The sequence below is a fragment of the Gopherus evgoodei genome, unplaced genomic scaffold (assembly GCF_007399415.2).
Source record: "Gopherus evgoodei ecotype Sinaloan lineage unplaced genomic scaffold, rGopEvg1_v1.p scaffold_40_arrow_ctg1, whole genome shotgun sequence".
Classification (NCBI taxonomy): domain Eukaryota; kingdom Metazoa; phylum Chordata; order Testudines; family Testudinidae; genus Gopherus; species Gopherus evgoodei.
In genome coordinates, this window is record NW_022060061.1 from 917,509 (window position 1) to 940,770 (window position 23,262).

The following is a 23,262-nucleotide window of genomic DNA, read 5'->3' on the forward strand; positions in this document are numbered from 1 at the left end:
GCTAAAAACAAGACGCAGCACATGCTTAAAATGCCAGCGAACCTGATCTCCGGGAAGATTTCTCTTGTTACGTTACTTTGAATGAAATATGCATGAGGATTCCCTTGCTTTGGCCTTTTTCCTCGAAGGGTGGGTGGGCTTTTCTACCTCTTGGGTTTGGAGAAGTGCAGTCACAGCAGTCAACAGCCATGCATGATAGTGGATGGCAAAGGATCTTGGGGCTGTGTTGTTAGGTGAGAATTCTGTATTGAGTACAAGATGGGTTAACTCAATTGGGGAGAGTACTTTCCATTCAGATCTCCAAGGGAAGTGGGAGAATAGATCCATCAGCAGCTAACTCTTGCATTGCCACCCTGAGAACAGGTAGGGAGCAGTAGCTACTAAGGGTCTTTTCCTATTGATCGGCAGATGAGGTGGTTGTCGCCAGCCCAATAAGCAAGCATGTTGTTAAATATTATGGAAAGCTACTGCAGCTTGGCAGACTTCTCTCTCTTGGAGCATTGACTGAAACTTGGACCCCAAATGTGACTGCATCTTCAAGGCATTCCTGGAGCAACAATCCTAATATCTGGTGTCCAAAATACGTGAAGAGTTGGCAAAATTTCAGTCAAACTGTGCTCATTGGTTTGTGTGATGAAGTGGGGATTTTCTCTGAATGCCTCAGTTTCCCTGTGTATTGCACCAATGTCCTAGGTGGTGGGAATAAGCATGTGTGACTTTTTTGTGGGGGCTGCTCCAGCTGCCTGCATAGATGCTATGGCCTTTGTAACCTGAGATCTAGGAGGGGGATGCAACCAGGTGACTCTTGGCCTGGGAAGTGAAACAAAGGCTGGAGGAGGCGCAGCGGGCGGGGCAGGGGTCAGGCGGCTGGAATCGAGTCAGTCTCGGCTGGCTTGGGGCTTGGCTATGCTTGCAGATGTGCAGCACTGGGAGTTACAGCTGTCTTCGTACAGCTGTATAGGGAAAGCACTGGAGTGTGGTCACCTTGACAGCTACCAGCGCTGGAGTGTGGCCACATTTGCAGCATTTGCAGCGCTGTTGGGAGTGGTGCATTATGAGCAGCTATCCCACAGAGAACCTCGTCCCATTTTGGCGCTGTGGGTTGTGGGAAGGGAACGGAAGGGTGCGGTTCATTCTGCTTCCCGTCCCAATGCCCCGTGATGCATCACTTCACATCCCAGCAGTCCCTGTTTTTCCGTCCACGTTTGGTGTCATTGTGAGTCTCCCAACGGTTTCTGTGCAGCGCGATTTCTGTGGGAAATGGATCCCGAACTGCTGAGGAGTATGCTGACGAGTCTCGCCGGCACATCACGTTTGGCAGTTGAGCTATTCCTTAAGCTCCAAAGTGATGAGGAGTCCGACGATGATAGCGAGTCACCTGATACGTATGACACGACATTGCTTGTGGCTTTCACTGAAATGCTCAGCACCGTGGAACGCCGCTTTTGGGCTCGGGAAACAAGCACTGAGTGGTGGGATCACATCGTCATGGAAGTCTGGGATGACAAGCAGTGGCTGCAGAACTTTCAGATGAGAAAAGCCACTTTCATGGGACTGTGTGTGCTGAGCTCGCCCCCACCCTGTGGCGCAAGGATACGAGATTGAGAGCTGCCCTGCCAGTGGAGAAGCGGGCGGCTATTGCTATCTGGAAGCTGGCAACTCCAGACAGCTACCGATTGGTCGGGAACCAGTTTGGAGTGGGAAAGTCAACCGTTGGGATCGTATTGATGCAAGTTTGCAGGGCCATTAATCGCATCCTGCTAAGAAGAACCGTGACTCTGGGGAACGTGCAGGACATTGTGGATGGCTTTGCACAAATGAGTTTCCCTAACTGTGGAGGGGCGATAGATGGGACGCATATTCCTATTCTGGCACCACCCCACCTAGCATCCGAGTACGTTAATTGGAAGGGGTATTTTTCTATGGTTCTCCAGGCGCTTGTGGATCACCGTGGGCGTTTCATTGACATTAACACAGGCTGGCCTGGAAAGGTGCATGATGCACGCATCTTTCGGAACACTGGTCTGTTCAGGAAGCTGCAGACAGGGACTTTTTTCCTAGACCGGAAGATCACAGTAGGGGACGTTGAAATGCCCATTGTGATCCTTGGAGACCCCGCTTACCCGTTAATGCCTTGGCTCATGAGACCATATACAGGGAAGCTTGACAGGAGCAAGGACCGGTTCAACTACAGGCTGAGCCAGTGCTGAATGACTGTGGAGTGTGCTTTTGGCTGTTTAAAAGGGCACCGGTGATCTCTGTATGGGAAGCTAGACTTGGGGGAAAGTGGCATCCCTGAGGTTATATCCGCGTGCTGTACCCTCCATAATATTTGTGAAGGGAAGGGTGAAACATTCAGTCAGGAATGGGCCTCCAAGGTTCAACGCCTGGAGGCTGAATTTGCACAGCCAGAGAGCAGGGCTACTAGAGAGGCCCAGCACAAGGCTTCAAGGATCAGGGATGCCTTGAAGGAGGAATTTGAGGCTGAAAACCAACAGTAATGTTTGGTGCCTTGCACGGGAGTGAAGTGCAGTGGTTACAATGTTAGTAGGAATCTGTTTTTCCTAAGCTGATTTGCAGTGCCTGTTTCTTTCCTGTTCTAAGGTATCTTTGACTTTCTGCAATAATAAAGACTGTTTTCAAAGCCAAGAATTCATTTATTGAAAAGAAAATAACTTTATTGACAGACGCACAACATTTTGGGAACCTAAAAGAGCAGGGGGGTGGGGTGGGGTGGGGAACTGTACAGTCACAGGTTTGAATATGCCCTATCTGGAGTGCTGTGCAATGACTGCTGCTCTTCAGGATGAAAATACTGCATAGTGATGGGGGTTGAGTGCAGAGGGTAAGAGTTGTAGTTCTCAGGGCGGGTTGGTGAACGTACAGGTGTTGGAGGCAGCTGGTGGAGGTAAGAACCTGGATGCTGGGGTAGGGGGTTTGGAGCTGACATTGGGGCACAAGGGAAAGAGCTTTGGGACGGGGTGGGGGCGGGGCCGTGTGGTAGTGCTCTGCCTGCATGGCTACCAGCACCTGGATAGAGTCCGCTTGGCGTGCCAGGATGCTTTTCAGCTGCTTTGTGCTTTTCTTCCTGGCCGCTGCGTTTCTCTGGCGGATCCTGCTTTCCCTTTCCCTCCAGTCCTGCAGTTTTTGATTCTCTCTGGCAGAGTGATCCATAACTGCTTGCAGCAGGTCATCTTTGCTTTTTCGCGGCTTCTTCCGCAGTTTTTGGAGTCTTTGAGCTGTTGATAACACAGGCAGCCGAGAAGTCAAGGTCGCTTGTGGAAAGGCAAAAAAGGCAACAGTTAACAGAAACAGCGTTGTTTATATCTCAGACAGTTATTCCCACACAGTGAAGGAGTTTACAGTCTTCACTTTAGCATAATTTTCCCATACCAAAGAGAGCACACATAACCCACAGGAGCCCCGAAATGGTGAGTAAGGGGGATTGATTGCTTTCCCCAGCGCACAAAACCCCAGCACAGCCCTGAAGCACACAGCTGCAGGGGGCACTTACGATGAACACTCTCCCAACATTTTCCACAAGAGTTAATCCTGGAAGATCTCTCACTGCTGTGGGTCACCTGGGAAGAGCGGGAGGGTCTTCTACAGCAATGCGGATTCCGCCCTGGCCCCTATGCAGCTTGCCTGTGTGCAGCCATGGTCCCCCCACCCCTTGCGGCACAGTGGCACGGACGCGTTAGCCTGACTGGAACAAGGACCACCGTGGCTCTCCCTATAAACTTGCTCAAGTGCATTGCCCATGCTCTGGCTGAAACTTTTGAAGAGATTACCGAGGCCGATTACCGCAACATGATAGACCACATCAATGGGGTATTCCACATCTAGGCATGCATGCATGCAGCCCTAACCCCCCTCCTCTCCCGAAACATTTCCATCCTGAAAATAAAAGCTGCTTACTGGGAACCCGCTCCTCTGCTTGTCCTTCACCAAATACCGGCTGCTGCGACTGGCTGCCTTCCTCCTGGTTTGAGAAGAGCTCCTGACTGCATGCCTCCTGGGACTCCGAGGTGTCTCTCCCCACCCCAGTACCCTCACTCTCGGTTTCCTCCCTCCCCCCCCCCGCTCTGAAGTGTCCATCGTGGTCCCCGGATTGGCGGTGGGGTCACCCCCAAGTATCACGTCCAGCTCCTTGTAAAAACAGCAGGTCGTGGGGGCAGCACCAGAGTGACTGTTTCCCTCGTGGGCTTTGCAATAGGCACTCTGCAGCTCCTTCACTTTAATCCTGCACTGCACTGCACTGCGTCCCAGTTATGGCCCCTTTCCAACGTGGCCCTTGATATCTGCCCATAGGTATTTAATTCCTATGGCTGGAGCGTAGCTGGGACTGCACAGCTGCCTCCCCCCAAACACTGATGAGGTCCAGCAACTCGCCATTGCTCCATGCTGGGGCTCATTTGGCGCGTGGAGCCATGGTCACCTGGAAGGATTCACTGATTGCACGCCACACCTGGCTGAGCAAACAGGAAGGGGATTTTTAAAATTCCCGGGGCATTTAAAGGGCAGGTCACTTGAGGCCAGGGCAGTAGAGTTCGAACTGATGAGCAGAGTGGCTGAGCAGGCATTCTGGGATACCTCCGAACACCTCTGGAGGCCAATAACAGCGCTTTTGGTGGCCACACTGGCAGAGCAGTGCTGCATCACCAGCGCTGCAATTGTTATTCCCCAGGCAGAGGTGGAGTACATGCAGCGCTGTAGCCAGGGAGATGCAGCGCTGTATGTGCCTTGCAAGTGTGGACGGTGAGTAATTGCAGCGTTGTAAAGTCACCACCAGCGCTGCAACTCTCCGGTGTAGCCAAGCCCTTGGGGAAGAGTCTGTTGCACAGGACCAACCTCAGGGACCGCTGGAGTGTGATGGATTTGTTTCCAGAGGAGTGGAGGCAAGTCGGATTAGTTGGTGTTGCTATGACGCAGTGCTGCTTGCACTACCACTGGAGTGACTGTACTGGGTCCTAGCTGTTGGGCTGAATGCCTGTTAAAATCAATGGAAGAATCTTTCCCTTGACTTCAGTGAACTTTGGATTGGGGCCTGAAACTCCTCTAGAGCAGGGGTTCTCAACCTTTTTCTTTGAGGTCCCCCAACATGCTATAAAAACGCCACAGCCCAGCTGTGCCATAACTGATTTTCTGCATACAAAGGCCAGGACCAGCATTAGGGGTAGCAAGCAGGGGCCCTGTGCCACAGGGAGCCCTACAAAACAAGTTGCTCAGGCTTCAGCCCCACGTGACAGGGCTGGGGCCCCGGGCTGCAGCTTTGCATGGCAGGGCTTTGACTTTCTGCCCTGGACCCTAGCGAGTCGAACACTAGTCATGTTTGGAGGACCCCCTGAAACCTGCTTGTGGCCCCCTGGGGGGCCCCGGACCTCTGGTTGCGAACCACTGATCTAGAACTTAGCACAGGCGCCGTTGCTAGCGCTGAGGAGACTTGTGCAGGTCTTTTAAAGAAGGCCAGAGTTCTCTGGTTGGACCTTCCTGGTTTGCTCGCTGCCCTGCGTGCATACAGGCAGCAGCTGCTTTTGGTGCATCCAGCATAGTTCAGTTCAACCATTTCAAGCCAACCATCCATTCGAAGGTGTCCCCAAGGTTGGAGGAATGTGGCTGGGTTAATATTTAAACGCTGTTTCTGCAGTAAAATAGTTGGCTGGTGAAGATGAGCCTCCAAGCTCTTTATCTCCCCGGACCCAAGTCCAGGGTTCTTTGTCTAACAGCTGGTGCCTGCAGTTTGGTAGCTGGCTGCAGGAGAAGGCGAAACCAGAGCGGCAGGTCTTGGCTGATAGATAAAGGAGGGGAAGTGATTTTCAGCTGCAGTCAAATCTTGCTGCCTTTTCTGCTAGTGTAATGCTCCAGGCAAGTGATGACTGGAGAGTTCTACTTGGAGTGCAGAACACGCTGGGTGTGGAGGCATTCGCATTTCCCAGGAGTCATGCTGCTCTTGTTAATACTTAAGGGCTGTTAAATCCCAAATCAGTATCTCTCTGTTGTTCGCTCTTGTCTTCCGCTGACTGCATGGAGACTGTACTGGGACTGGATGGGTGCAAGCCACAGAGCAATTTAGACAAGGAGTGCTTGAAATGTGCCCCGCAACTGCCACCTATTTTGGGGTGCCAGCGGGGCAGAACCTGCCTGCCTGCTCTGATGGCCCTGAAGGCAGGTGACCAGGGTTAGTGATTTAAACCCTTTTCCTAATTTTATTGCCCTCATGTAGAAAACAACCTGTTTCTGGGAAATGCCAGTGAGGTCAGAGCAGCTCAGACTTTCTACCAGCTTGATTCCTGCTGCTCTGTCCCAGATGGAGGCAGTGCAGGCCCAGAGTCACATGAGCTTGCACTGATAGACCCTCCACCCCTTCTTGGTGGCAGGGCCTGTGTTTGTGCAGCACCTGGCTCAATGGATCCTGGGCCATGAGGGGGCTCCTGGGTGGTACCATGATACTGTTACCAAGTGTGCCAGTTAGGGGCATCAGTATCATGAGAGAGAGTAGCCCCCAACATCAGGCCTTCCAGTTAGCCTGACTGCTCTCCAAGAGGGTTCCAGCCTGCAGACCCCTTGGCCTCATTCACTGAATGGCTCTTCACAGCAGTGATGAGACGGCTCCTCAGTGTGACCCACGGGGTCCCAGGAGAGGCTCAGACTGTCTGACTTTCTTTTCCTTGGTTCAACTATTGAAATTCATTAGTGCCTAGGGGGAGGGGAGAACAGAGGCTCTCCTTCCTTGCACTGCTCACCCAGATTGGGGGGGGCAGAGCAGAGGGATGGTCTTGTCTCAATGCTGTATATTTTGTCTAAGTGGCATTTGGTATCGAAGTGGGAGTCGGGGGTGGGGGAGTCTAAACGTTTATCTTAGAAGTTCTCTGGCCTGTGTTATATGGGAGGTCAGACTAGATCACAATGGTCCCTGTGATCCTATACTTGGATTGTAAGAATCTACACACACCAGTGGCAGAGCTGGGGGAGTGAGTGTGTGACTGAGAGAGACCCAGACAGACATGCTTCCATGCCTCAGTTTCCCCTCTGGGAGGAGACCCACCTCCCTCCCAGCAATGTCTAGGATTAGTGTTTAAAGAATGGACTGCACTAACCTGCTGCTCCTCACTGGAAGAGAAATTAACGTAGAACTTTTGTCAGCACAGATCTAAGCAGGGCTAACAGGCAGTGACACCTGCAATACCGATAGATCCCTGAATGGGATAAACATTCAGCTGTCTCTGCTCCTTCCTGGCTTGGTGGCCCTAAGGGCTCTGTCAGTGGCCATGCTGTGACTCTCACCTGGCATTCACACACCTCTGTGATGGGCTGATAAGAACCTGAGCCTAGAACGCTGCAATCTGTTTTCTTCAGTCCACAGGTGCCATTCAGATGCAGCCAATGAGTGTCTTGGCAGGTTAGACTCAGACCTTTCTTCAGGGCTCAAAAACTCAGCAACCAAGTGTTTTTAAAATGATGGGCAGAGAATGAAAGGCAAACAGTCGTTCTGCAACCAAAGGCTGGGATGATGTCTAGATTCACCAGCTAGCACTAGGCCGGAACCAACGTCCAGTGTGTGCTAACATCTCACCCACGGGCCGTTTCCCCTCTGGAAGGGAAAGCTTCACTTCATGCCCACATCAAAGCAGCTGCCAATAGCGCAGAGGCCGCAAGAAAAATCGTGGCTGGTGGAACCTTAACCTATACAGCCTGCTGGCTTCCACTCTCTCACTCCTTCCGCCTTAGCCAGAGGAAACTGCTAGATCGGCTTAATCTCTGATCAGCAGCCCCAAATAAACACACACAACTGGATGATCTCTGGGCCTCTCCTTGCGTTGCTTTCTGGCTTTCAAAGTGTGACTGTTTGGCCAGCTTGAACCTCTGGCTCTGCTCCACTCGCCACAGAATAAGGCTTCCTTGTTCTTCTCCTTTATTGGGCTAGAGAGGGCCACCTACAAAGCACGGTGGGTGTGTCTACACCTGGAGCTATCCAGGAACAGCTCTTGCATTTCAATTTCACACCACTTACCTTTAATCCAAATTAACTGTCAAACATAGGCAAGCCTTGGGCCCTCTGATGTGAGAGGCGCAAGAGCAACAGAGAGTATGGACGCTAGGAATCATCTCCGTTCAAGGGTGGCCTTGTTTCTATAATGGTCTTGAATAGAGCAGTGCAACTGTAGTGTACAGCAGAACGGAGTGCGTGGAGGGCTGGCAGCAGTTTGCATGGCTAATCCGGGCTCCACTGTAAGAGGTGTTGTAGTGTTAATATAATGAAAGAAATCTGTATTGTCCTGCAGTTACCGTGGCTTATGGCAGGCAGCAACATTCCCTTTTAGCTCATTAAGAAGCTAAGCAGATCCCGTGCTGTGCCCTGTACCTGGAATCTTAAAGGCAGGTGGAGTCTACAGCCTTACTTTGAGAAGAGAGGTTGATTATTGGTGTCTAAGCTCTGCAGGGGAATCGTCTATAGAAGTTCCCTTTGAAAGCGAAATGGCAGTTCACCCCCTCTTCAAGTGTACTTGGTGTGCAGCACTAGGATGCCTGTGTCCTATTCCCAGCTCTGCCACTGATATGCTGGGGACCTGCAGAAAATTGTGCCTTTGTGCCTCGGTTTCTCCTCCTACCCGTCATCTATTTATATGGTCAGCTGTTTGAGGCAGTGACTGTCACTCTGTGCAGCACAAAGGGGCCTCAATCTAAGAACTTGCTGGCTGGGTAGGGGAACAAAACAACTCAGGCCCATGTCCTCCTTGGAAAGCGACTTCTCTGTGCCCTAACCTCTGCTGTGTGGGCTCCTGGACCTTTACAAGGAGAGGCAACTCAGCCTCCATTTCTTCTTCCCCAAGGCAACCTGTTGTGGAAGCACCCAGAGATCCTAATCAGGAACAAGCACTTCAGTTGTGCTCTGTGCTGTATAAACAGAGTCCCTCCACCAAAGGCTTAGCTGAACTTGAAGGCAAGGTGCTTGTAGCAAACAGGAAGGCAGATGAGGGTTGGCTCTAGCTGTGAGTTAAGATCTGAAACCCTGTTTCTGGAAGGGTGTGCTCCCCCCTCTGGTAGCTGTTGGAAGATCACTGGAAATGATGTGCTAGAGAAATAATTCTGTCACTTCCTGGTGATATGCTAGAAGTCTGTAAAATCAAGACTGCTGTGGAGAAAGTGAATAAGGAAGTGCAATTTACTCCTTCTCATAACACAGGAACTAGGGGTCACCCAATGGAATAAATAGGCAGCAGGTTTAAAACAAACACAAGGAAGTGTTTCTTCACGCAATGCAGTCAACCCGTGGAACTCCTTGCCAGAGGATGTTGTGAAGGCCAAGACTATAACAGGGTTCAAAAGAGAGCTAGATAAGTTCATGGAGGACAGGATGGTGTCCCTAGCCTCTGTTTACCAGAAGCCGGGAATGGGCGACAGGGGATGGATCACTTGCTGATTCCCTGTTCTGTTCATTCCCTCTGGGGCACCTGGTATTGGCCACTGTCAGACAGGATCCTGGGCTGGATGGACCTTTGATCTGACCCAGTATGGCCATTCCTCTGTTCCACAGTACTGAGAGAAGCAGCTCTCATCATGCTCCTGAGAGGCAGTGTCACCTTCTGGGGGTGGGTGAATGTGGTGGGGCTTTGAATCAGTCTCTTGTAATCATTGCTGCATTCTCCTGATTGGCCCAACTCTCCTGCATTAGACTGTCCTGACTTCCTTCCTCCAGTCTGAATCCCCATAATGCTCACAAAGCGTAGTGTGATTTCATGACTGCTTTCTGCACCAGCATCTCTTCTCAGGCGTGTAGCTCAATGGGCTCCCACAGAGCTGATGCTGCATTGCTGAATTTCAGCGGGCAAGGACCACGTTCAGTGTTGGTGTAAGCAGCAAGTCTGCTGGGCCTGGGTCTGTTTACACTGGGGCTGGTAAAGGAAGGCTAGTTGCAAACCAGTGTGTTTCGTTACAAACCAAGGGGGTGTATCTCTTCCAGAATATGCAGAGTTTTTGCACTGCAAATCCAAAAAGTTCACGGATTTTGACGAGGTTCGGCAGGAGATCGAAGTAGAGACAGACCGGGTCACAGGAACCAATAAAGGAATCTCTCCTATTCCCATCAACTTGAGGGTATATTCACCACACGGTGAGTGAGACTTGCATTCTTCTGATCAGAGCACGTTATGTCTGCAGGCTTCTAAATGCAGAGACTAGAGAAATGGGGTGTGTGACATTTCAACGAATGGAAAAGAAACAGCATCTCAGAGGGAGGTTTGAAGGTCCCCAAGGACCAGGATCTGTTCCCGAGCAGCAAGCTTTGCAGTGATCTACAGAGGACAAACAGAATATCCTAGCTGGTCCTCTATGCACCCCCTGCACACGCCCCTTCCTTCCCCCCATACACTGCAGGGATAAAATGTTCTGCATCGCTTCACACTGCATGAGCGCTCTGCTTTCCTCTCTCCTCAGTGCTGAATCTGACGTTGATCGATCTTCCGGGTATCACCAAGGTGCCGGTGGGAGACCAGCCCCAAGATATTGAGTACCAGATCAAGGACATGATCTTGCAGTTTATCAGCCGAGAAAGCAGCCTGATTCTTGCGGTGACTCCAGCCAACATGGATCTGGCGAACTCGGATGCTCTTAAAATGGCTAAAGAAGTAGATCCTCAAGGTAAAACATACGTGCTGACCTGCTGTGGTAACATAACTGCTGCAGAATCCTTTAACAAAGGGAGGGGATACCAGGATTCCCTTGTGTTTTGCTGAGCAGCTCTTGCCACTGTGGGGAATCCTGGCTGGCTGTGCCAAGTGGAATGCCCTATTAGAACAGGGTAGCTTGATGTCATTGAATCTTTGGAAGAAAATCCTGGCTCTCTTCTCCTGCCCCATTAAGGGCAGTGGTTGTTGCTTTAGCCGGATCTCCTGTTGACAAGTCGTGTGTCATCGTCCCTCATCTCCTCCCACACCCCCCATGTCACTCTTCCTACCACCCTCCTGTCCTCTGATTTCCACTAGGTGTGTTCTTTATCTCCCAGAGTCCTCCAGGCAGACTCACACGGTGACCTGTTGGCCTGCTTGGCTGACAGCCTTCACTGAAGGGTGTGACTTGACGCGTTTAGGTCTTGCCTAACGAGTTATGTGACTCTTGTCACTCAGGCTGATGCACTAAACTGTCCAGTCATGGAATTAATAACTAGCTCATCTCGCCACACAAGCCAGCTGTGAACATTGAAACTGCAACTTGAGTGCTGCAGGCTGATTTGAGGGTTATTGCTCCTGCTTTCAGAAACTCAGAGCTGCTGTCTCTGCGTGTCTAACTACAGACCTGGTCAGCTGCTCTCAACGTATCTGGCAAAGTAGGGGATGTGGTGTTGATTAGCTGCTTCTCCAATGATCTTTCTACCCCTCTCTCTCTCAGGCCTACGGACGATTGGAGTGATCACCAAACTAGACCTGATGGATGAGGGCACAGATGCCAGAGACATCCTGGAGAACAAACTGCTTCCTTTAAGAAGAGGTAGAAATCACCATCCTTATGCAATCTGCATTCTGCTGAGGTCCCCACACACTCCTCTCTTTCACAATCTATAGAAGACAGGGAAGTCCCAGAGCCCGTCTGCATTGCAGCAGCTGTGATGGTACCTGCCAGCAGGGAGTGTGCTCTGCAGGGAACCCTAGTTACCTTCTTGGAGAGATTCCCCTTTGTGCAAGTAGTATAAAGTTCACCTTTATAACTATATCAATAACCCCAGGGTTCCCTGCAGGGTGCACAGGTGTTCAAGGTTGGTGCACCAGCTATGCAAAGCTCTAGAAAGAGCTAACATGTGGAATTGTCCCATTGCAGGCTACATTGGCGTCGTTAACCGGAGCCAGAAGGATATAGAAGGCAAGAAGGACATCAGAGCAGCCCTGGCCGCGGAGCGGAAGTTCTTCCTTTCTCACCCAGCCTACAGGCACATGGCAGATCGAATGGGCACACCTCACTTACAGAAAGTCCTCAACCAGGTAGGCCAGCCTGAGGTTAATGTCAGTGCATAGGCCCTACTTACTTGCTTAGGCGGAGGGTCAGTTTGCTCACAGCTCTGAGTTGTAGTGGGGAGCGCATTGTCAAGGGATTAGAACGGGAGATGAGAAGTTAGATTGGATCTGTGGCCAGCCCACACAAAACATCATCATGTGTGATCTTGGGTAAGTCTGGTCTTGGGCCAGCCTGGGTTTCCCCATCTGCAGAATGACTAATGAAAGTCCCACTTGTCTGAACCCCTGTGCATTCTAGTGTGAATTCTAAGCAATACTGAAGGTGCTTGTAGCCAACAGAATGGAGGGGAAATCTCTTCTACTTGGCTTACGTGCTACAATTGGCCACCAGCGTGTGGTCAGTTTTGTTATTTTCCCCATATAGTCAGCTCCCCTTGTTGTGTGGGTCTTTCACAAAGCAGGAGAAGGCAAAATACTTTAAAACTGGAAAATCTGACTTGTAAAGCTGCAGAATGGGACTGGTTTGAGGCCTAAGACTGCTGTAAAATCTCTGAAACTGACTGACTATTGTCTCTTTAAATGAACAGTAGCAGACCTGGACTATATAACTTATTTCTGATCTTAGAGTGGCCAGTTCAGTGAAAGCATTCAAACCTGGTCCATAGACAAGCATTCAAACCTGGTCCATAGACAAGCATTTTCTCAAGTCTCCTGTTGTGCAGTGTTGGCTCTGGCTTGCCTGTCCATTCTCGACATAGCTTGTAGTGAGGGGAAGCTCGCGCAGGTAAGAGGACCAGCAGTGCTGACCACTTCTCCAATCCTCTTGTAGCAACTGACCAACCACATCCGTGATACCCTGCCCTCGCTGCGCAGCAAGCTGCAGAGCCAGCTGCTCTCCCTGGAGAAGGAAGTGGAGGAATACAAGAACTTCCGCCCTGACGACCCCACACGGAAAACCAAAGCTTTGTTACAGTATGTTGCTCCAGTCCCCTCTTTCATATACAGGTGCTGGATTTCGACCAGCCTCGCTAATGAGGAGAGAGTCTAGCCTGAAATTGACACTTAGGGGTTTTAACATAGGTCCATATTTAACTTGCTCTTTGCTTGAAGCGTATGAATCCCAGCTGGCTGCTGATCCCAAGGAAATGCACAATGCTTAGCACCTGGCATTAGAAATTGGCATTGTGGGGACAGGACGTGCCAGCTTTAACGGGTGGTGCCACCCAGAGTTGGCATGGACATGAGACTAAATACCTTGCAACGCTAGGCTGATGGGAACATAGTGAGGGCTCGTGAAATCTGTAGCTACGATGCCTGGCAGACAAGCTCTGCAGGCAAATAACTGCATTGTCTTGGATTTGTTGTGCCTACAAGGATCTCCTGTGTAATCCTTCTGGTCAAAAGCCTTGTATAAAAGCAGAGAACAAGCATGTATGTTCTTAAGCTCTGAAAGAAGGGGAATGACAATTGTTTTTGTTTCCCTAATTGTAGCGAAAGGGAGAAGAAATTCTTTCCCCATAGGATTCATGGAAGTAGAAGAGAATTCTCCGATGGCCCTGCCCAGATGAAATAGAGATTATGGCTAGCATGGCTCTGAATATAGTGTGGCTGTAGCCTGAATGGCTAATCTGTTACCGCCTTTGCCGTATTTGTCTAATGCCTGTTACTCCTGCTGGTTCTTTGCAGGATGGTCCAGCAGTTTGGCGTGGACTTTGAGAAGCGGATTGAAGGCTCAGGAGACCAAGTGGACACACTAGAACTCTCAGGTGGTGCCAGAATTAATCGCATCTTCCACGAGAGATTCCCCTTTGAGCTGGTGAAGGTAAAGCTAATGCTGGTTTGAATTCTTCTGTCCAGCAGTGGTGTTTTCCTCTCTCCACGCAAAGCAGAATGTCACTGGTTGCCAGCTGTATGGCTGGGGGAGTATCTCCAGAGTGTGTGCCTGTCTTCAGGCTTTCTGCTTGTTTGGCAGCCAGCAGAAGGGTCTGTTGACCGTCCTTCCATGGTGTTGGGTTGATCTACTGCTTAGCTAAACCACTGAGCTGGTTAGGAACCTCCCTCTCCTCCTGCTCGTCCATTGCTGCTTAGCATAAGAATCTTTGCCAGAGCAGAGCTGTGAGATGAGGAGACAAGCTAGTTTGTGTCCATCTTGAGAAGACATAGGGATGGGATGTTGACTTTGGGATCAGCTGTCCTGGGATGTGGCAGATCAGCAGTTGGTGCTGATGTTTCTAGGTAAGCAAAACCTCCTCTGACTTATAAAGCAGGGCAGCTGACAGGGGTTCTACCTACTTCAGACACCCCATAATAAAACAGAAAACCATCAGGTTTTATGGGAGGGTGGGCAGTCTGCTGTACCCCCACTCGCACCTCTGTCATACACAGGGTGCTAACAAGATGTGCTGTAATTCACTGCTCATTCACTCAGCCTTTCTACTGCTTACCTACGTGGCAAGCAACTTGGGGGAGAGGGGCAGTGTCTCTTTACAGGTCAGAAGTACTTGGTACCAATGGCACGCTAGCTACATCTACGAACAGGTAGGCATATGTTTGCCTCTTGTAGCTGTTCGAGAAAGCAGTTTAAACATGAGCCACCTTCAGTTAGAAGCCTGAGCTGTGATTGTGATTCAACCCAGAAAGGCCTTGCTGTATAATCTAACTGTCTAACATCTTTTTTAGATGGAATTTGATGAAAAGGACTTGAGGCGAGAAATTAGCTATGCAATTAAAAACATCCACGGCATAAGGCAAGTATCGGAGCAGGAGATCTTTAGTGCCAATCACGCGTCTTGTTGTCCTATAAGCAGTTCAGTCATGTTTGTGCCATTATTGTATGATAAACACTACCATGAACCTTATGTAGCTGTCAGTTCTGAACAGCTACAGTCAGCTTGTGTGTCATGTGGAAGCAAAAGGTGTTTACAACCACAGTTTGTAGTTGGAAATGGGAGAGAGAATTAGATGGTTAACAGTTACGTTGCCGATGTAGTTTTCTTCCATGTGTCTGCACAGTGTAGTATTTGATCTAACTCTGATTCTGGGAGTAGGGATGGAGCCATCTCTATTGAGAACCAAGAGCAAACTCTGAATGTTGGTTCTGTTAGTGTTGCTGGTAGAGTTTTTAGTAAAGGAGTGAGATCTGTTTCCTGTTCCTATCTGTAAGGTGCCACAGGACTCTTTGCTGTTTCCTGTTGTCCCTTGAAATCAGAGGATAAAAGAATTCCTCCATTGCCTTGTGCATCTTCCCAAATGGACAGAAAATAGTATGTGGGGAGTTTGTTTTGAGATCTAAACTTCCAACTAAAAGAAAAGGGATCTAGGTTCTTACTGTAGTGTTGCACTTGGGAACTTCTGGCTCCGGGATGCTGTCAAAGAAGATCCATTTGGCACGGACTAAGCTCAGTGACGGAGCTGCACTTGGGCTGAGCGTCTGGATTAATCCATGCTGCACTGAGGATGTAGCTCTGAGAACTAGGGAACCGAACCCTCGGCCTGACGGGGCTGAGTTCATCATCCCAAAGAGGCCTCACCATAGACTTACTCCTCCTCTTAGCATGTCTGCCTTGCTGGGCTGGTCCCACTTGTGTGTTCTGCCTGAATATTGACTCTGGAATTGCCTACTCTGCTCTTGAAATGCTGCATGAGGTTGAAAAGGCTCCTGGCCTGTCCACTTGCAGCGTAGATGTGACCTACAATAAAATTGCCTTAAGTGTCTCTGCACTAGGCAGTGACTCCAGATCCCATGTGCTAGAGAGCAGCTTTGTGTGTGTCTAAGTCACAAAGCAGCATCGTGCTCTCAATGGAGGTTTAACCCACCCCCTGCTCCATGGGAGAATTACGGCTGCACATCCGCAAGTGAAGGTCCTGTTGGTATCGAGGCCTGTCTGTCTGGGGGAGGGAGTTGATGTCTGTCTCTGCTGCTCTCTCATCAGGTCACAGACAGTTGCCTTTAAACTTGTTCACCCATTTTGTTTTTTCTCTGCCATGTCTCTGCCCTCCCTCACCCCTGCGTGTGGATGCCTGTAGGACGGGGCTTTTCACGCCAGACTTGGCATTCGAGGCCATTGTGAAAAAGCAGGTGGTGAAGCTGAAAGAGCCTTGTCTGAAGTGTGTCGACTTGGTTATTCAGGAGTTAATCAATACAGTTAGACAGTGTACCAGTAAGGTATTGAACCCGCTGGAGCCTCTCCAGCCCCTTCCTATCAGTCGGGTGGCAAAGCAGGTGTGCTGCCAACATAGCAATGTCCTCTCCTGCCTGGAAAACTCCCCAGAGCTGGATGTGTGTAGGCAAAAGGTCACGCTGACACTTCACGCCTAGCCTGCTCACTTACCTAATGTGAAAACCTCATCACTCAGCTGATTGGCATGCCTGGCCCTGGGCATGCCTCCATCCCACCTGAGATGCTGGCATTGCCCAGTTCTGAGGAATACTGTCCCTGCTGTCAATCATGATAAAGATCCAGGCCGCGCCCAGCACCATAGGACCCTGTCTCAGTGTGGCTTAGTGAATAGAGCACCGAACTGGGACTCTGCGCCTGGGGTTCTGTTCCCAGCTCTGACACTGGCCTGCAGGGCGTCACTCCCCTTCTCTGGGCCTCCATAGCCCGTTTGTAAAATGGGGGTCATCTTACTGACGTGCTTGGTAAGGCACTTGAAGATCTACTGATGAGCAGTGCTAAGAGCTAGGGATGGTGATTATCCTAACGCGCACAGAGTCTCAGCTCTGTCCCCATGGGAGGATCTCAAACGAGGTCCCTGTGACCTCCAGCTGCAGTGCTCTGTGGCAGATTGGAACAGATGCTGCCGAGGCTTTTGCCTCAGAGCGCTTTGGAGTCTGCCAGGCAGGTGGGCAGGCTATTCCTGGGTTCTGGTGCCTGTCTTAGCATGTGTCTTCTCCATCTGTGAGTTCAGCTGCTGCTTTGCTACACTCTGGGAAGCTGTGGAGAATGGGAACAAAAGCTGGAAGCAGCTATTGTAGCAAATGATCTTCACGTTCATTGTGGCTTGTTTTATAAATCCTGCAGTTAATGACGTCTCAATAGTGAGCACCATTTCAAAAGGTTTCTCACTCTCCGGAAGTGTTCGTTACTCTACTACTATGCAGTAGCCCAGGATAAATCAGCCACTTCCATATTTAATAACTAGCTGCTTGGGACCACCCTGCTTTTTAGCTTGATAGGGTAATAATAGATGGAGGAAATTTCCTAAATAAATAAATTCACATCTCTAAAAATTAGCTGTTCAGAGACAGGATCCTGGATTAGATGGATCCCTGGCTCTGATCCAGTCTGTCAAGTTCTGGATATGCCCGGTAGACAAGTGCTTATGTCCGTAGTAAAAGGCCGTTTGCAACTTTGAGGCCGTTCCAAAAAGTGAAATAGCCCCCAGCTCCTGCTTCCCAATGTGTCTTGCTTGAGTAGAGAACTTCAGCACTTGTCCAGTGGTTCGTATTGTAGGACATGGGCAGGGGGGCTGTTTGTGTGCGGATCAGGAGTGGTGCTCTGTTTTGCTGTGATTGTAGTGATTGCTGTAACATGGAAAAGCCAGCACTTGCTGCCAAAGTTCCTTCAGTCCCAGCTGACATGGTGGGGAAAACTCAAGAGACTTCTTTGTAGTGAGTCCACATGGCAGCTTGCAGGAGTAACATGCAGATGAGTTCTCATCGGCAGCTAGTCTGCTTCCACAGGAATCCAGATCAAATCAGAACAGCTTGTTCAAGCTGGGCTTCTCTGGCGCTAGCAGTTCTCTACCAAGTACAACCCACCCAGTCTAGACACATGCCCTGATTCATTGGAAACAGGTTCTAGCCCTAATAAACCACTAGACTGGGGAATCTGGAAATGGCAGCAGTCGGCTTCCTCCCCTGTCCCTCAACTTCCATGTGATTCATAGCAGAGGCTATCTCAAACAGCTAAAGAGAGAAACCGGTGCTCCATGCCATCAGAGGGCAGCATGCAATGTCCCCTTCCCCATGGTAAAGCAGCGACCTTGAAGCCTAGCAGGGTGCTAGATCAGCTGCTAACTTGAAGGCATGGAGGTGGGGCGGGGAGGGGAAGGAAGCAGAGGAGCCTTTGCCTTTATTAAAGACCCAGTTGAGCAAGACTTTCAGGGCTCAGGTGCCGGTGGGATGCCATCACGTACTTTTGGCTCCTGGAAACGCCAGGGCGTGGGAAAGATTCACCATCGTCCCCCCATTGTAGTCACTTTGTGCCAGTGTAAATGATCACATAAGGGGCACAGCAGTGGTGAGCCAGAGAATGAAAATTGGATCTTTATGAAGGCCAGGATTTAACAAAGTGAATTAAGAACCTGATAGTAAATTAATTAAATGTATTTTTAAAACGAATCTGAGGAAACTGAAGGAATTTCCTGGGGGAAGTGCTGCTGCTTTTCCCTTGCATGTTACTAACCTTTTTTATCTCATTTTCTTTTCTTTCTGTCTTGGTTGCTGTTTTTTCCACCCTGCGTGCCTTTTGGTGTCTCCTCTTTCCACTCTTGTGCTCTGCATGAGGCAGGACGGGGCTCTTCACACCTGACATGGCTTTTGAAGCTATAGTGAAAAAACAGATTGTAAAACTCAAAGAGCCCAGTCTGAAGTGTGTTGATCTGGTGGTCTCAGAGCTGGCCACTGTCATTAAAAAGTGTGCGGAAAAGGTAACTGGTCTTAATTCTTCCTCTGTCTAATCTGAACATCTGGAATGTACTGGCTCGCAGGACCCAGCTGATCAAAGTGAGTTTGAGACCATTAAACTAACGTTTTGGGGATCTGTGTCCATGGACATCTGAACACCTTCAGCCAAGGACACACCTGCAAGTCTAGACTCCTAATGTTAACTTGGCTTTCTGGCATGGGTCCTGCAGAGACATATTGCACAGGTGTTGCTTCACACCATAGCAACAACAGCTAAAAAGGCTCCTGAAATAGCTGAGGGCCAGTATCTCTGGAAAAGAATTTTGGTCACCTCGCTTAGCATTAGCCCAGGCTTCATGCTTGGGTGATCTTCTTACCTGTGGGGAGTGGGAAAGAGACAGTACATTTGCCAAACACCATTTTAAGGCCCACCAAAAGCTGATCCTGCTAATCTCTACAGAAACAGCAGAGAACTGACTTTTCTTTTCTGTCCTCTGAGCCCCACTTCTGTCCGACTGACACAACTGGGGGTTAGTCCAGTCTTTTCCTGCCCTCTTCAGTTTTGTGAGTGCTTCTGTGTCAAGCTTTTTGTGACTACTGTGATGGCTGCCATGATCTAATCTTCCACTCTTACTCCCTGCTTCTCAGCTTGGCTCCTACCCCAGATTACGAGAGGAGACAGAGAGGATTGTTACCACTTACATCAGGGAACGGGAAGGAAAAACAAAGGACCAGGTAAGCTCCTCTTGTGATGCAGGGAGCATGTCTGTCCTGTGATGCATCCAGCACTTTGAGGGTTGTGATTCATGCAGAGGGCGACATAAAACGTGACTTGTTCAGGACAGAAGGGTGTCTGATCTTAGTGCTGTTTGGGGAGAGCCTGGCACTCCAACCAGAGCCATGCGGTAAAATAACATCCTGCTCCACTTTGCAAATCCTCTGAGCCCAGCACACCTCTTGCTCAGGGCACCAGTAATCCTACAGTACCCTCTGCTGGTAGCAATTCAAACTGCACCTTTCTGCTGCCACTGTTGATCTCTGCAGCAGTGTGCAGGGCTTTCCAGGCAAGTCTCTGTGCTGGGGAGCAGCTTTGATTGACCAGTGCTGACGCCTGATGTGCTGAAAGTGGCACTTTCATTGTAGGCCTATTACTGTGTTCAGCTGACTCGATTGTCTCTGTCTTTCCAGGTTCTACTATTGATCGACATAGAGCTCTCCTATATCAACACTAACCATGAAGACTTCATTGGATTTGCCAAGTAGGTGTCTACCTGCTGTAGCTGGGAAGTGTGGGTTGCAGGACCTCTAGGTAACCAAGGCACTTAATTGCAAGTAATCAGTGAGCGTTTAAGGGGGGTAACAGCAGCTATGCAGAGCCCATAGGGCAAGGAGCTGAACGGTCCTGAAAGCTGTAAACCTGTTCAGTGGACGTCGGAGACTTCGGCTCCCTCTGTTACGGCTGCAGGGCTGGAGTCAAACGCTTTAGGGCTGGGAGCAGTTGGTGGGGGCAGCACTGGCTTCACGTGGGCTGTTCCCATTGCTTCTCTAAAGTGAGTCTGGTCTGCAGGGCCTTGGGTAAAGTTCCTTTGCTCCAGGCCTTTGCCTGAAGGGGGCAGGGGTGCGGTGCCTAGGGACCAGCCAAGGTTCGGGCACCATTGGGCTGGGTGCTGTACAGAGTAAGGAAGATCCCTACCCCAGAGAGCTTTAGATGAAAATGGACCAGACAGAGGGGAGGGGAAAGGGTCGTAGGGCTCGTCTCAGTGTCACTGACTGACTGCCTGTGTTTTGGCCAAGGAAATGGAGATCTTCTAAATGTCCACCAGAGCAGACAAGACCTTTTAATGTCTCAAACTATACAGTGGGTATGAACTAAACCTCCCATAGCAAAGGAAGAACAGAGCCAAGGACTTGTCTACACATGAAAATGAATCCCTAATAAGGTAGAGTGTAAATTTTAAAGTGGATTAACTCCCCGTGTGGATGCCTGTATCTGGAGTGAGAGTATCCATACGTGGAGTTAAACAGGAACAACTCCCCGTGTAGGCAAGCCCCAGGGATGGAAGCGCCCTCTGGTTGGTTGAGTGAATGCAGTCAACCCAAGGGCTGTCTTATGGCAGCATGGTCAGGGTTCCCTCCTCACCTTCTGATTCATTTCTGGTTTTCCCTCTGGTTTTTCTGCCTCTTTAAGTCTCTTTGCTTTTCACACTTCATTCACTGTTCCTTCCTCTCATAATTTTTCCTGTTTTTTCCTTTGAACCACCTCACTCTTTCCTCTGGACTCTTCTGAATCTTCTCTAACACACCCAGCTGTTACACTGAGCAGCACTTGACAACAGGGTGGGTGCCTGTCAGAAACAGTATGTACTTGGGTGACTTGTGGGAATGGACTCCTGCTTGCCTTTACCTTCAGCAGCGCCAAAGGATGCGGTTACAGTAGCTGGAACAGGCTTGTGAATGCTGTTTTTAAAGTAGACAGAGCCTGAGCGCCTCATGGAGTGATGCTGAGCATTTGGCAAACAGTCCTGCCTCCCAGACTGTGAGGGAGCAACTGTGAATCAGTTACTCCTGTAGCTTTCAGGAGCACGTCCAGAATCTAGTCAGTTGCACCCAACTTAACTGCAAGTGTTGGCCTGCAAAGACACCCTTGGATTTCCCCTGGCCATCTGCCAGTCTCCTTCAGACACAGCTTCCACAGCAAACTCCTACCTGCCACTGCAGTCTTAGGCTTGGAAGCTCTGGGCAGCACCCCCAGGCATGCCCCGTGCCAGCATGGGGAGCAAAAGGACTGTAGCTACATCTCAAATATCTAATACAGAGCAGAAATGTTCAAACTACCTACCCCCTTGGATTCCATGGTGATGGGCATAGCCTGAGCATGGCTGAGTTCACTGCCAAGGCCTTGAATTCTTTATCCTCTTGCCCTGTTAATGGCCAGATACAGCTAACGTGTGACGCTTCTTGCACAACAAGCTGTAGTCGCTGCTGGATGTCCAGGAGGGAGTGTTGTGCTAGAGTGAATCAGCCAGATGCTCTGACCTGGAGGCTCCCCAGCTGCGCTGCACTGCTCTGAAAGCCCCCTGGTGCCCCATGAGCGCTGCTGGCTTGTGCGGCTGATAAACAGAACACTTCAGAAATCTCTTAGCCTCTCACGTTCAATTGGCTGTTAGTGGAGAGCTCGGATGGCCTCAGATGCCATCAGAAGAGACTGTCGGTGTTGTGTTCTGTCCAGCAGGCCTTACCCCTCCAAGACAAGGCATTCCCTAGTCCGCTCCTCTCCTCGCTGTCTGACTTAACTAAGCGTGCTAAGTCATACCTTGCAAGCAACCTGCTGATGTAGACGATAGCCAGTGAATGCAAGCTGGGTCTCAACGGCCACAGTAGCTGAGTGTTTATCAGTCACCTTGTGCTGTCAGTGTGAAGCTGGTTTGCTTTTTTTTTATTTCAGTGCCCAGCAGAGGAGCACCCAGCTGAACAAGAAAAGAGCCATCCCCAATCAGGTACTATACATCAGTTTAATAACTTCATCTCTTGGTAGCATAGGTAGAAATGGCTGAGTATGTTTGGGTCCCACTTGAAGCCATGTAAACCTATTCGGTACAATCTTAGAGCTGCATTTTGCAGTCCCAGAAGTCTCTGGAGAGCTGAATTCAGACCAGTTGCCGCACTATCCCCCTGTCTGAAGGTGCAGGGGTTTCTATTTTACCTTGTGTATTTGCAGACACAAAATACAAGTATATGCTGCAAGGCATAGAACCTCCAAATGCCTATATAGCTAGCTGCTCACCTGCATCCGTTCTTAGGGTAATAGATCTTTACATCTGAACCTTCCTAGCTTACAGATAGTCTAGGCAAATGGAAAACAGCACCAGAGGGCATGTGTAAAATATGTGCCCCATCTTATTACAAGCCAGATGTCTAGCAGGGGATGGGCGTGGGGAAGGCTAGCATCAGAAAGTACCAGGTAGCAATGTTAAACCTTGATTCTCTCTCTCCACACAGCCTTCCAGTTCTGAGTGGTATTGCTATTTAGTCTGCATGACTTGAGAACAGGATTAGAAATGTCCCCATTGCATGGTGTCAGTCTTGCCGTATGTAGTGCATACGGACATTAACGCTGTATAAATATAATTAATAGCATGTAACTGTTTTCTTTTGCTGTTTTTTTTCTGCTTTTTTTCTACCATTTTTGTGCTTCCTGCTTCTTCTTCCCCCTCCATCACTTTGTTTTCTTCACTGTTCTGTCTCCTCGTCCTTTTTTTCCTCTTTTACCCGCAATCCTAATTTTGCGCACACAAAGGGTGAGATATTGGTAAGTACCCATATAGCATGATAGTGAACTATAGATGAAGCCTAGTGATGGAGACGCCCCATTTAAAAAAAACAAAAAACAAACACGCCCGCAAATCTAAGAAAGTGGCACCTCTCTTCTTAAAACCGAGTACACTTACTGACTAGAAAAGCAGGCACCTTCCAAATGGAGCAGCGTGTCTTTGTTAGGATCCTTCTCTGCAAAGGGAAACCTTGTGGGGAGAGAGACAGGTGTGAAGTGGAGGGCACAAACAGCCCCGGGAGGGTGAAATGCCTGTTTATCATCTGAAATCCCTTGCTGCTGTCCCCTACCTGCCCTGGACGGACCCAGCAGCCTTGGGCTGAGAGGGCAACTCAGTCCCTAGTTCATAATGCTGC

The 23,262-nt window shown here is 49.7% G+C and overlaps 1 protein-coding gene across 11 annotated transcripts in view; it reads left to right on the plus strand.

Annotated features, from left to right (window-relative positions):
• DNM2 (dynamin 2) overlaps nucleotides 1–23,262 on the plus strand; it is a 65,312-nt gene that overhangs the window by 16,532 nt on the left and 25,518 nt on the right. For 4 of the 11 annotated variants that reach the window (XM_030545885.1, XM_030545883.1, XM_030545889.1 and 1 more), the window contains exons 3-14: nucleotides 9,962–10,111; nucleotides 10,435–10,638; nucleotides 11,386–11,484; nucleotides 11,812–11,972; nucleotides 12,775–12,917; nucleotides 13,632–13,767; nucleotides 14,625–14,692; nucleotides 15,972–16,110; nucleotides 19,225–19,311; nucleotides 19,765–19,835; nucleotides 22,022–22,073; nucleotides 22,874–22,885. In XM_030545885.1, the coding sequence (XP_030401745.1) occupies nucleotides 9,962–10,111; nucleotides 10,435–10,638; nucleotides 11,386–11,484; nucleotides 11,812–11,972; nucleotides 12,775–12,917; nucleotides 13,632–13,767; nucleotides 14,625–14,692; nucleotides 15,972–16,110; nucleotides 19,225–19,311; nucleotides 19,765–19,835; nucleotides 22,022–22,073; nucleotides 22,874–22,885 (1,322 nt within the window). Of the gene's footprint in view, nucleotides 1–9,961; nucleotides 10,112–10,434; nucleotides 10,639–11,385; nucleotides 11,485–11,811; nucleotides 11,973–12,774; nucleotides 12,918–13,631; nucleotides 13,768–14,624; nucleotides 14,693–15,971; nucleotides 16,111–18,460; nucleotides 18,600–19,224; nucleotides 19,312–19,764; nucleotides 19,836–22,021; nucleotides 22,074–22,873; nucleotides 22,886–23,262 lie in introns of all 11 variants that reach the window. The other 7 variants (XM_030545890.1, XM_030545884.1, XM_030545888.1 and 4 more) reach the window with 3 other exon arrangements.